Source organism: Opisthocomus hoazin, chromosome 5 (assembly GCF_030867145.1).
Source record: "Opisthocomus hoazin isolate bOpiHoa1 chromosome 5, bOpiHoa1.hap1, whole genome shotgun sequence".
In the NCBI taxonomy this organism is placed as follows: Eukaryota; Metazoa; Chordata; class Aves; order Opisthocomiformes; family Opisthocomidae; genus Opisthocomus; species Opisthocomus hoazin.
In genome coordinates, this window is record NC_134418.1 from 71,295,024 (window position 1) to 71,308,620 (window position 13,597).

The 13,597-nt window shown below is 37.5% G+C and overlaps 1 protein-coding gene across 1 annotated transcript in view; it reads right to left on the minus strand.

Moving 5' to 3' along the window:
• Positions 1 to 13,597, minus strand: part of SPOCK3 (SPARC (osteonectin), cwcv and kazal like domains proteoglycan 3) — a 232,908-nt gene that overhangs the window by 61,959 nt on the left and 157,352 nt on the right. Inside the window, exon 6 of the mRNA XM_075421673.1 lies at positions 6,912 to 7,026. Within this exon, the coding sequence (XP_075277788.1) occupies positions 6,912 to 7,026 (115 nt within the window). The remainder of the gene's footprint in view (positions 1 to 6,911; positions 7,027 to 13,597) is intronic.

Below are 13,597 nucleotides of genomic sequence, written 5' to 3' on the forward strand. Positions count from 1 at the left end.
CCAAATGACTTTCACTTGTCCATTTTTTTTTTCTTGCAATGTCTTGAACTAACATGTTTTGGTTATTAAAAACTGAGGATTTTGCTGTCATCATTCATTCCTCCTTCTGAATTAAGAAAAACCTCTTAATAAACCTGACCTTCTAGACCCTGCAAGACACAAACTAAGCAGCACATGCACTTTGCAAACTAAAGCAAATAAAATTTTAATGCTTGCTAGGCCTAAACATGAAAACACACAACAAAGTGAAGATGTTTCATCCATTTAATGCAAAAATAAATTGCTTGGTAATTATGTAATACATTGATTTTTCCCTCTTTTTCTCACCCTCCTTCTAACTAACTACAGCTTGAGTCACGCACGTCAAAAATTCAATACTGACTTCATTTGGTGAGGCACGTACTCAAGTGTTCACACCGAGTAAGCTTTTAATTAAGCTTACTGGTATATAATTTTCTCTCTAGCAGATTCTAAAGGATATTCAGGATTATTTTTCCACCTTTATATAATACTCATTAAACTTTTTTAGAAATTAATAGAAGACTACAGTTAGGAGAGATAAATGTGGTGTGAGACTACACAGTGGGTCAGACACATTTTCAGAGTAATTTCATCATAACTAGCGTAAAGTCACTGAACAAAGTTGAACTACTTCAGAATATGAATACACTGCTATAGAGAGATAGATTTTACATTTTGTTAAAAATTCAAATTAACAAAAAGCAACCATAAATAAACTAAAAAGCAAAGAAATGCTTCTGAGATCATGTCAAGGTATCACTAAATTTGTTAGGCATTTGCAACAATCATTAATGATGTTCATTAACATCTAAAGAAGCTCACGCACTTGAGAAGTATTTTGAATATATTAACCTGCAAAGTAAAATATTGCTGCAAAGCAGAAAGTTCAGTTGTGACTTCAGTTCATTCAAATTTTGTTCTTGTTGTTTTCCCACCCATTAATAAGATTGCATAATGAAATATTTCTTTTTTCTAACAGGATAGTAAAATTCCTATACTAAAGCCTGAAATCAGTTAAGAACTTGAAACAACTCTCCCACAATCAGATTTTAAAACTTAAATCAGATTTTAAAACTTAAATTTTTATTTTCTTTGAGGAATGTTGGCAATATGTACTTATGTTTCAGAAATTTGTCCATTTGAGTGTCTATTCACAGGTTTCAAATCAAATCAGTACAAATCAAGCATGAATCAGTACTGGACTAGAAAACTGGAATTTAAAATCAAAATTTACTGTTACTTAAGTATTGACTGGAAAAAGACACAGTTGAAAAAAAGAGTAAGTTAAAATTAGAAAAAAGTGCCAACTGACAGAAGAGCACTCAATGAAACTATTTTTGTTCTAAAACTTCCACTTTAAGGAAACAAATTAAATAATATGAAAATCTGTTAACGAGACAAGAAAACATCCTGATATAAGAGTCTTATCTCGTTCACCTCTACTTCTTTACTATTAAGTCATCTAACTTTTTCCAAAGAAATTTTGCTGTTAATATTTTATTCTCACGTTGACTGAATGGAAACATACTTTAAACAGGCAAAATACTCAACTTCAAAAGCTTGTAATACACTTCAAATTACTGAAAGAGTAGACAGAGGTTGGTGAATTGTACCATACTAAATAAACCTAACAAAACTTCAAATAAATGTGCTATTGCAGTAGGTGAAAAAATAGTTGAACATGTGAATACTAACAGGTAGCAGGTAAGTCTCTGTGTGTCTGTGAATGTCTAAATTTGAACTCCTGAATCCTCAAGCACAAGGCAGCTACTTGCCACCTGCAATTGGTATGGACTGGGATAAATTTTGATAAACCACAAGTGGCATCTCCCAAATCTTCCTTTAAGCAAAGAGACACGGGATGGAACTAACAATTAAAAGGCTGACAGCGCTTTGCACCTGTGCACACAGAATATTTACACTGGCAAAATGGAGGCAGGGATGGTGTTGGGGGTGAGTGGTAAGGACCGAAAGGATGGGTCCTGGAAGAAGAACGGCTTCCCAGAAAGAAGGAGGCGTCCCTGAAAGAAGACAGTGAAGATCCTGGCTGGTGGAAAGATGCTGGAAGTGAGCGGAGATCGCTGACATCAGAGAGATGCACTGAGACAAATGCTGGGGGACTGCCCGGGACCATGGCCAGTAACATCTGAGATAGGTATAACTACATGCAGATGCACAGCAGAAACCAACCCGATGTTCTACCTGACTGTCCCAGGTCAGCAGTGACATCCCTGCTTGGAAGGCAAGCTGAGATCTAGCAAAGGTAGTGCTGGGTGGGGGGGTGAGAGCGCAACTGTGTGAGATGACACCAAGCAGAGTAAAAGCTCTAACCTCATCAGTTCTTAAACAAATCCCGGTATTTAGATGCACTACAGGTTCTCGTTTACTCTGTCTTGTCTGTGACATTTATAGAATAGGCTAACCTTCATTGCAGATGGTAGGTCTGTAAGTTCCTCTTCATTTTAGATAGCTGAATATGGAAGCTAGGCATGGTTCATAGCCAACAGAGAAGCAGAAGAAGTATTCATCTGATGCTTTTTATCTGGGCAGTTGGGGATGGGTGGGAGGATGGGTGATCTGAATTGCCAGAAGGTAAAGCAGACGAGGTGTGCAGAGGTGTTAAAGGACTTTGTACATCCTTAACAATAAGTGTAGCTTCTGCATTTACCCCATTGACTGGTCTCACCTTATTTCCAGTGACACAGTTGGGAAGCCTACATTTTGTATCACGGATTTTTGCTCTTATGCACCAAACTGAAGAGCAGAACCAGCAAACACACTGTCCTCTATGACAGGCAAGGGATAGGGCTCCATATGTCTGCAAGCAAAAGGATCATGACTACTATTTGGAGCAAAAAATGGTGCCTACCAAGGGGACAGAAGTATCCCCAGTCTTGTAAAATCTTCAGTGCCACAGAAGCCTTCCTAGTTTCTGGTTCCACATAACCACTGGAACAAAGACTCTGACGAGCTTAGGAAAACAAAGACTTGCAGAGTCCAGCTCAGTGAAATCCTGACATTCACAAATGTGCAACTCAGTGTGACCTGGAAACCCCAAATCCTCGCATATACTTAAAAAGGAGATCAGGGCAAAAATAGGATGCACCTGGAAAATAAGCTAGGGTCCTGTAAGTGCTTCGTCACTTGTCTCTTAACACCTCTGTCACTTGTGATGGTGTGTCTCATGCATTCTGGTTTTCCTTTCTTTCTCATTCTGTGTCTATGCAACTCCCCAAGCCATCCCTCTCTTCCATACTGCCCACCTTCATTTACTTCTAACTTTGTGTGATCCTACTCTCTAACACCGCCTCAAGTGCTCTTCACTTTTTCCCACTCTTCTACAGCAGTACACTAAGTTTGTTTTTCTTTTCCTTCCCTTTTTAAAAATTACTGGAGCACTAGCCGTAGTTTATAGTTTATATGATACCCATTGCTTTCTTGAAATTAAAACCAAACTAAAAATATGACAAAGAAAGATCTTTCTTCTATTGTGCCCTTTATTGATTGTTTGTTTTATTTCATTACCAACTTCTACACCTAGTTCTAGATCAAGTTCTTACCCCTTTCATTTTTGGATTCAAGCTAACAGTCCCTGCACATAGGTCAGGTTTGGTGTCACTCAGTGTATCAATAAAATGAGGCAGCTTTCACAAAAAACCGGGTGTCTGCACTTGCCTCATGCATTGATCAGAGAGATGGATTAGATAAACTTCAGAGTTCACTTCCAACCAACAATGTGCACATGCAGCTCGGAAGGCCAACCATACCCTGGGCTGCATCAAGAGAAGCGTGGCCAGCAGGGCGAGGGAGACGATTCTGCTCTGGTGAGACCTCACTTGCAGTCCTGCGTCCAGCTCTGGAGCTCCCAGCACAGGAAAGCCATGCACCTGTTGGACCAGGGCCAGAGGAGGCCACAAAGATGATCCGAGGGCTGGAGCACCTCTCCTGTGAGGAAAGCCTGAGAGAGCTGGGGCTGTTCGGCCTGGAGGAGAGAAGGCTCCAGGGAGATGTTATAGCAGCCTTCCAGTACTTGAAGAAGGCCTATAGGAAAGATGGGGACAGGCATCTTAGCAGGGCCTGTTGTGATAGGACAAGAGGTAATGGCTTTAAATTAAAAAAGGGTAGATTTAGAGACGATACAAGGAAGAAATTTTTTTCCATGAGGGTGGTGAAACGTTGGAACAGGTTGTGCAGAGAGGTGGTAGATGCCCCATCCCTGGAAACATTCAAGGCCAGGCTGGACGGGGCTCTTGAGCAACCTGATCTAGTTGAAGATGTCCCTGCTCATTGCAGGCGGGTTGGGCTAGATGACCTCTAAAGGTCCCTTCCAACCCAAACCATCCTACGATTATACAATCATGTGATTTTATGATTAAGTTCACACAAATTTTGAGAAGCAAATCTGTTTTTCTGAATACTGGTTTAATTTAGCTTCCCAAAGCAGTATGAAATTCCACATTGAGACTAGTTTGAGAAAGTTCACAGACATACTTTTCTCCCTAGGTACACCACAAAATCAGCAGAATTTGTCAATGTGAAAAAAATGAAAAATTGTCTTAGATAGGGGAGGTATTTTAGAAAACCCCCACTGCAGTTATCGCTGAAACTAGAACACTAACCTTACTTTGCATCTTTGGCTTCATCAAATTTCTCAGCAACTGACGTGCATATACAGCTTAGAACACTCAATGGAGTTCATTTTAAAGAAAATTATTGTAATCGTACAACAAAAGTTCCTGTAACAAAGTTCTAACAAATTTTGTATTCTGTTACAATAATGGCTGAAATTTCAGTAATGTTACTCAGCTCACTTTCATATTTCTCATGTCTCCTGGCCTTTGGCCTTGCAAAAAAATGATCTTCAAATTTCAATACTGCAGTAAAATGTAGCAGCTGGAAAAGCCCTGTATTTTACTTGCCCTGACAATCCATCAGGGCAGTATTAGTGTTATTTCCCATACTCATATAGGATCCTTTTTCTTTCTCTTATACATAACCAAGCACAAGTAATCTGGATCCCCTGACAGTACTAAATCTTCAAGAAGAGTTAATTCCTAGGAGTTCATTCCTAATTAAAACAAATTCCATTTTGTTGAAGCCAATAAAAATTATCTATAGATTGTTTTTGATGTTTAAGTACAGAAGTACCAGAAATAGAATATGCTTGAAAGAACACAGACATAGATAAAAATAACTGCATCAGGTGAAACAGCTTCCGGCGGAGAAAATGCTAATTTTATTTTGGCAAAAACTGGGGCAGCGACACCATATTCAAAAACTAACACTGGAGAACGGTAGGCCCACTACTTACAGAGAGATGCTTCTCAGCTGATTTTCTTCATTTCACTTCATGCCCACTGTTAAGCAAATATCCCCACATCTATGCTGGAGATGCAGAAATTGTTGCTAGTGAAAACCGCACCTGCATTAGCGCTATACTATATGTCTTATCAAAGGGGCTACATTAACCATCTAAGGCTGGGTCTTCCAGTCTTTTTCATTTGGGTTGGCAACAGATTACAGATTTATCTATTTATTTGCAGTTACTACATGAATTTGTAAATTAACACTTTAAAAAACCCTAAAGGCTGTATAGTTTTGCAGACAGATTATAAGGGGATAAACATTGGGAATATTTAATTACACATATTCAATTAATGTTGAATTACAAAATCAATAATATTGCCGAAGACCAAAAAAGTGACCTAAAGCAGTATTTCAAAGTAGTTTCTTAATTGACTTGCATGCCTGCACACAGCTCGATGTTGGCAGTGGTCACCTCTACTCATTGTTAAAAGAACATTCATTCATTCTCAAAACTTTGAAAAAAAAATAGTTTTGGCAGTATCTACAGCTTATCATGGAAACGGTTAAGATTCTCTTGCACAATAAATCTGGAATAGTGCATCAAAGCATAATGAAATACCAACATTAACATAACCCAGGAATGTAATGCTGGTTTCTTTTATCTCTAAAGCATTCCTATAGAAAGAAAAGAAATAAACTTCAAAAACGAATTCTGGTGTATTTCCAATGAGGATACACAACACCTGTGCATAAAGATTTTAGCTTACTCATGAAAAGTGTGACGATACAGAAATAAGAAAAATCTACATCTAACAGAGATCAGTCTAAAGAAATACGAACATGCAGACTTCCACTCATGCTGTTCTTAGCAAATTCAGGTCCATGGTGGCCTAAAACCTCATGCAATGATGGCACTCTCTTCAGAATCACCGAAGATAGAATCCTGCTTTGTTTAACAACAACCTTCCAAAGTCAACTGGGAGTCACTGAAATACAAATACGCTTAGCCATAAATTCTTTTTTCCAGTTGCACCAACGTCTAAGAAGCAGTGCAAAGCAATTGCATTTTCCAGCAGGCTGATCTCCTGTACAGTCCATAATGAAGCTGATTTATTCCAATCAAACACTTTTCAAACAAAGAATTCATTTTTATATGACAGCCTTTACTAATTGTTCCATAGTTTAAGTGTAACTGCTTGCTCCTATGAGCAGTAACAAGGACTTTTAAGTTTCCTTTTTTCCTATCACTTCATTTTCTTGAATATTCAGCTGAAAACAGAGGAGCAAGGAATGAATTTTTCTTTGTCTTCAGTACAGCCGTAAGCATCTCAAGGAATATTAAAGAGTACAAAAATGAACAACAATAACTTCTACCACAATAGCTGCATTTGAAAAATACCGTAATATTTTACTGTAGGCACAATTTCAAAACGCACAACAAAGAAAACAACCTTGAATAAAATCAAGCTGGTTTTATTCAAGAATAATCAGTGTTTGTGATCACTGTACTCTTCTGTGAGCAAAATCTCATCTTCTTCTAGACGCAAGCTGTTAAAAATATCATACAAATTACCATCACTCACCTCTCCTATCATTTCTGCCTGCATTTGTGGATTTGTCAGAAGGGCAAGGGCAACGTCCTTCGCATTTCACTGAGATTTGTTTTCCTGAGACACAGGCTTGATATTCTAATTTGCACTGTAAGGAGAGAGAATGACTATCATTACTATAAACACCTTTTAGAATAAAAATCACAGGTCTTTTCAAGTATTTGAAACAATCTCCAATAAAGTGTATAAATCTTTGCAGATGTAGGTGCTAGGAAAAATTCTCAGCAGTATACGCTACCTTTGTACTAAGAATTAGATTAGACAAAGGTAAAAACTTTTTGTTCCCTAACCTAGCTACAGTTTCAGGCTCACTTCAAGCTTGAATGCACTTGTGGTTATAGACTGATTTGAATATGCATACCAAATGAAATTAGACTTCATTGGTTTTATTTGTATTACATGAGCAAATAAACAAGGCAACAATATTCATTATGAATTATTATAGAATTTATCACTTAATTTCTACCTTTAAGGTGACAGTATTCTAGTAAAAAGAGGTAACAACTACAATGGAAAGCTGTGTCTGATGCAATTCTGCACAGTGACAGTCTTTGCCATGTAGAAACAGATTAATTTGTGTAGTTCTGATCTGTATACTTATAGCTCCAATTGAGAAACCATACAAAAATTAACTAAATCTAACCAGCAAATGGAATTGTTGTTTCACACATATAAAAATAACAGTTAAAGACCACATACATAGAAAATAACATTATATTATTCTTACTGAAAAGCTGAACTTATATTCCAAAAAAACCCCCAAAAGTTCTTGATATACAGATCTTTCTGCAGGACGTTTTGCCAACGCAGTATCAGAAAACACACAAACCAAAACCAAGGGGAGTGTGTGTGTGAAGTATCTACAAAGAGCTTTTTCAGAAAAGGAGGAAAACGGTTATGGAGAATGCTTCATCCTTGCACAAAGGATGGAAGATGTCTCATTAGTCAGGTAAGTGACATAGCAGTGTAGGAGTCAGAAAAACAGTTTAAATAACAAATAAAACTATGAAGTGTTTTCTATGCATCACAACACTTCAGAAGAACAATCTCACCAGAATTTGTGCCTTATATTCCCTGTCTCACCTTCTGTTTGGATATCTAACTTCAATTTAATGCAATTCTGCTACACAATTATCAAGATTTCTGGCAAATCTTAAAAGATGCAGTTTCTCTCTCTCCTAAAAATGAGTAAGGTGTGGGAGCACTGTAGCTATGTAAGGATGAAGGTGCCTCCTGAAAGACTGCACTTGAGGTTTCCACCAGATGCAGATGTAAGCACTGTGAATTTACTCAACTTTATCAACCTTTCTCACGCAGTCAGACTTCTAACCCAGTCACAGTCATGCAGTTCTCTACCCAGCACAACTGCATCACTGTATTGAAATAATACCTTTTCGTACCACTGCCAATACCAAAATGAAGACACATTAGAAGAGAGAGACAAGAATACCTCAAATTTTGTGTATTTATATAAAATCATCACTAGAGTTCAGTTCTGAATGCGTTGCATTTTGCCAAAAAGGCATGGTTAAAGGATAATGAGGCTGCTCAGGGAGGTTGTGGAGTCTCCTTCTCTGGAGATATTCAAGACCCGCCTGGGCAAGGTCCTGTGCAGCCTGCTGTAGGTGACCCTGCTTCAGCAGGAGGGTTGGACTAGATGACCCACAGAGATCCCTTCCAACCCCGAACATTCTGTGATTCTGTGATAAAAGAATCTTTTAATTCTAATAAAAAAGAACAACAGACCTGCTCCAATTCAAAGCTATAGGAACAGCACTAGTGTCTCCTAAAGGACCAGAAAACTGAAGCAAAGCAAACAACTCTGCCTATGTTGCCTATGAAACAACCGAATTCCTTTTGTATCCCTGCCCAATTACCCCGGCTGTACAGCAGAGTGCTCGCATTAGCCGTGATACCCGCAGACCTCTTTCTAGACAGTGCATGATCTAATTCATATTTTAATACTTGAAACAATCTTCAGAGTTAGTAGAATGGATCATAGCCCAAATTTAATACATTTGTGTTGAAAAGAGGTAACTTTCCTTTTTTTAAGATCTGAGAGTTTTTATTGTTCGATCTTAGTAGCTTAAGGAGTCAAACTTAAAAATACCTGTGCTTCAGGCTTTGATTACTCCTGTTGGTGACTGAACTGAACTAGACCACCATTTAAAACTGGATATATAAACCTGTTTCAGGTTTGCTTCAGTGAGAATCAGAATATGAAGAGTGCAAAACAAAGGAATACTTTTCATTTTTTTTTTAAGATTTCTTTAATCCTTTCCTTGAGAGATTGGTTTTTTATAGACTCAAGCGCTTCTAGTTTGTTTCACTCGAAAGTTGCTGAAGAAACTACTAAATACTTCAAAGCTGCTCCAGCTAACTTAATGAGTTGTGAGTTTAGTCCTTTTGATTTATTTTTCTTGAAAATTGTCTTCTCAGTCCTATTTGCAAATAACATTGACCTTTTCAATGTTAAGAAAATGCCCGATCCCTGACACAGGCACTGATAATACCTGAGTTAGTCAATGCAAGCTCAGCACATAACACTTCCATATCAGTACTCCCATTCACAGGTATTCTGCTAGAATTTTACACTCCCTGAACTCATTTTATGGACAGGCAGGCCGCACAGATAGATTCCTTGTCCCAAGAAACCAAGCAAAATCATGGTGCTTGCATAAGTCAGAAACTAGTCAATCGGCTGTTCTGACAATTTCACACCAGTAGCTAATGACACCAGGAATAGAACTCCACTTCAAAGCTCGTCCTTGTTCTCCAAATAAACAACGTACTGAGATATTGCAAAGGCAGCTCAGCTAAATAAAGGAGGGTCAGACTTCTCTTCACGTTAGTCACAAACTGGTAGAAGAGTAACTGACACACCTGAAAAACTCCACAGAAAAAGAAATCTGTGGCATACAGAATATGAGGACACGATGAGTAGTGGTGGTACAAAGGAGAGGTAGAGTTCAGAACAGTGACAAAATCATTTGTTTTGTGGAAAAAATATTTGAATAGTTTAAACAGTAGAAAAATCCACGAAGTAGTATGTTCTGTGTAGCAATAAAATAATTCTGTTTTCTTCGGTTTTATTAGTGACTTTTCTATACGGGGAAAATATGTAACGAAACTCTCAAGAAACTCATCAGTTGGACTTCACAATATTCCTTATTTATGTCAACTGCTTGTGCTACTTTCATCACAATCCCTTATATGCATGAAAAAGTAACATTTTCCTTCTGAATATATTTAGCTTTTTATCTCCTGATCTTGATTCCCCTTTCCTCTTAGTACATCAGTTTTCCACACTGGAGTTTCACCATGTCTCATTTGTATGTTTGATTCTAAGAATGCTTCGACTGCTTGAATTTTCACACATTTTGTTTCAAGACAGAAGATCAGGTATTTTTGACTTCAGAGCAATATGCTGCACAGTGCCTAAGAAAAAAAATCATTTCAATACAGACAAGGAATATGTACCACATCAAGGTGCCTTGGCAATATATTTCAAGATGAAAAACTCCTCATTTCTGTACTGTCAAGCGTCCCATAGAAAAATGCAGTTTGTTTACTCATATTCTGCCTGTTTGAAAACCTGTTCAGTCTTAAATGGACTCAACATTCTCCAACATTTGCCCAAAGTAGTTGTTTAGTGAACTAGAGACAAGTAATTAAAATCCGTAGGAAGAACATCAAAGAATATATATCATCTTTAGACATGACTCACACAGCTTAACTGTTATTGCAGTAAAGATGAGAATAGTTATATTTCTGGAACAACTACTACAGTGTATGTTATTTTGATATACATGAGCTCTGCTCTTAGGCCTACTGTTACAGAGTTGGAAAGACTAAATGACAGTAATGTATTTCATTATGCTCTGCCACCTTCCATTCCAAAGCAGCTGCCTATCAAAGGCTGTCAAATGGGGGTCTCTGTGCTGTACATATAAAGAGCCTAGTTTTGCCCCAAAATGGAAAAAACACACCTACTTTTCCATGGCAAAATAACGAAAAAATGAAAATACAAGGAAAAATTCCTATTATTTATGTCTGTGTTTAATTGGCATGAATACAAGGACAGGATACACTTTATCACATTAAGTTCCAAACAATCACAGCTTCCCTTGTATTTGTAAACCAAGTTCCAGGTAAGTATCATACATTTCTATATATACATGTTTACCTTTAGAAAACCCTCAAATCATCCTCCCATGACTAACTGACCAAATTTCTCAAGTGTGAATGACAGTATGCATGTCATTAATAGACGGGGAGGACACTGATAACACTGACACAGTTTCCCTGTGACTTGGGAAAACTTTCTGATGATTTCAAATACACAAGAAACCTCTACAGAAAGGAGCAATACGTCAGCACAAATGTCACATGTACAGAGGTAAAACCTCTATGTTAGCAAAAAAGAATATTCAGAGAAAATTTATATAGTCTAGATGTTTGAATTTGATATGGCTTACAGCCATTTAGAAATTGCGAAGGACAGAAAATATACTATTAGACTGGAAACGAATGAAAGATGAAGTAAGGAAGGAAAAGATGATCTCAGAAATTATAGCAAAAACAGCTTTTAAGCTTGATTTCTGGGCACCTAGAAGAAGAAAGGAGATGGATCATGCTATAGCATTTTATCACACAAATTATAACAGATCTAGTTTCATTCTATGGAAGAACATGTAGAAAACTGAGATATATTAGATTGCAAGTACCTTGATTTCATCAAGGCTTGTGAAACTTTTACATTGCAACCTGGTAAGCCATACTGGGAAGTGTGCTATTTGTGTGCTCGTATCATAAGATGAGTACAAAACTAGTTGATTCTCCGAGAGCAGCGATCAGTGGCTCACTGTTAAAACAGAAGGCTGCACTGACTGGACTTCTGCAACACAACCCTGGACTATTCTGTCTTTTCATTAATGGCTTGGAAGATGAAATAAAAGAAAGTCTATTAAACATGGAAGAGGCTGGAATAACTTTAGAGGACAGGAATGTAACAAAAATACTCATATAATTGAAATAGGCTAAAAATACAATGTAATTCAATATAGAAAATGGCTACGTTCTAGCTTTAGGTAGATGTGATAATCACATTTACAATACAAGCTACGAAACAACTGGCTAGAAATCCATTCCAAAGGAAAAATAAAAATCTAGTGATCATTATGAACAATTAAATGGTGTTTAAAAACATTACCATACCAGGATATATAAACAGGACTGCAACCTACAAAACACGTAAAAATTATTCCGCACAGCTCTGGCAGCACTTAAAATACTGCACCCTGTCCAGCTTTGTGACAAGGATTCAAACCAGACAGTAACTAATTGGAAAAAGTCCAGAAAAAGAGCAACAGGAATGATCAGAGGCCTAAAAATAGTCACCGAGAAAGAGGCTCCAGGAGTGGGGATGTTCAGCCTTCTTTGAGTAAAGAGGATTCACATAACAGCTGTCAAATAGGTAAAAGGCATCTGAAAGATACCCGAAAAAAATACCATGACAAATGTTACAAGATATAATTGGTATAAATAGCTGCAGAAAAGTTTCAGATTAGATACTAGAAAGATTTTCTAATAATAAGGGTAGTGAAGTATTAAAATAATTTGTTGGGAGAAGTTTATTGAATCTTAATCATTGTCTTTACAACTAGGATTAGATAAATCTGTCAGGAATGACACCTGTGTAGCCTATCTTAATTTGAGAAAACGAGTGGACCAGATGGCATCAAGCTTATTCAATGAGGAAGTACAGGATAGACCTGCTCTGGGAACGAATCAGTGTCAAGAGACTACTGCTTGCAGAAATCTTGTTCATTTGCTAGAGAGACTGCAAGATGTGTAATGAATGACCTTGGGAGACTGCACGGAAGAAAAGGAAAATACTGCTTGTGCAGCTCCATGGATCTTATATAACTTACTTCGGCAAAATTCTATTTGGTACTCAGTGTATTTGTGCTCTCCTGAGAACCTGAAAATCCGAGATCTGATTTGGGAGCACGCTAACTATTATTAGATGAACTAAAACAAAAATGAATTGAACATATAAATGCTTTGCAATGTGAAACATGAAAAAAAACAACCCTTTAAATGGACATCCAAATCTCACGAATAATTTTTTTGCTTCCATCTATCTGCAGAACCATCTTCTACCTGTAAAACAACACTCTCGTATCACACAGAGGGACTGTGTCAGACAGTGTAAATTAGTTACTATTTGCAGACTTCTCAAAATCTACATGGAACAAAGACATATTAAAGCAGATAGGAATTTAACTGTGTGGCTACTGTATAACATAAGACACAAGACTGTACTGAACAGTGCAGAGAAAACGAATTACTGATGAGTTACAAGAGAGGTATGTCCGTTCTGCGTGTTAAGTGAGTGAAGAGTTCTGTGGAAGAAACAGCAACAGAATTAAGTTAAGACTGCATTATGTGTCTACCCAAAAAGATCGATGATGGACAAGAGAATGAAGTGTTAAATATTTCTTCCAGTTTCATCATCTTACTGGTAGACATCTCTTCTGTAGAGCTCCACATTCATGCACCAATACAGATCTCTCTCTTCTCTGTTTTTAGAGCCTGGTATCTCTGCAGATGAACAGATGATCTCTGATTGCCAGTACTCAGTACTGTGTGCTTTC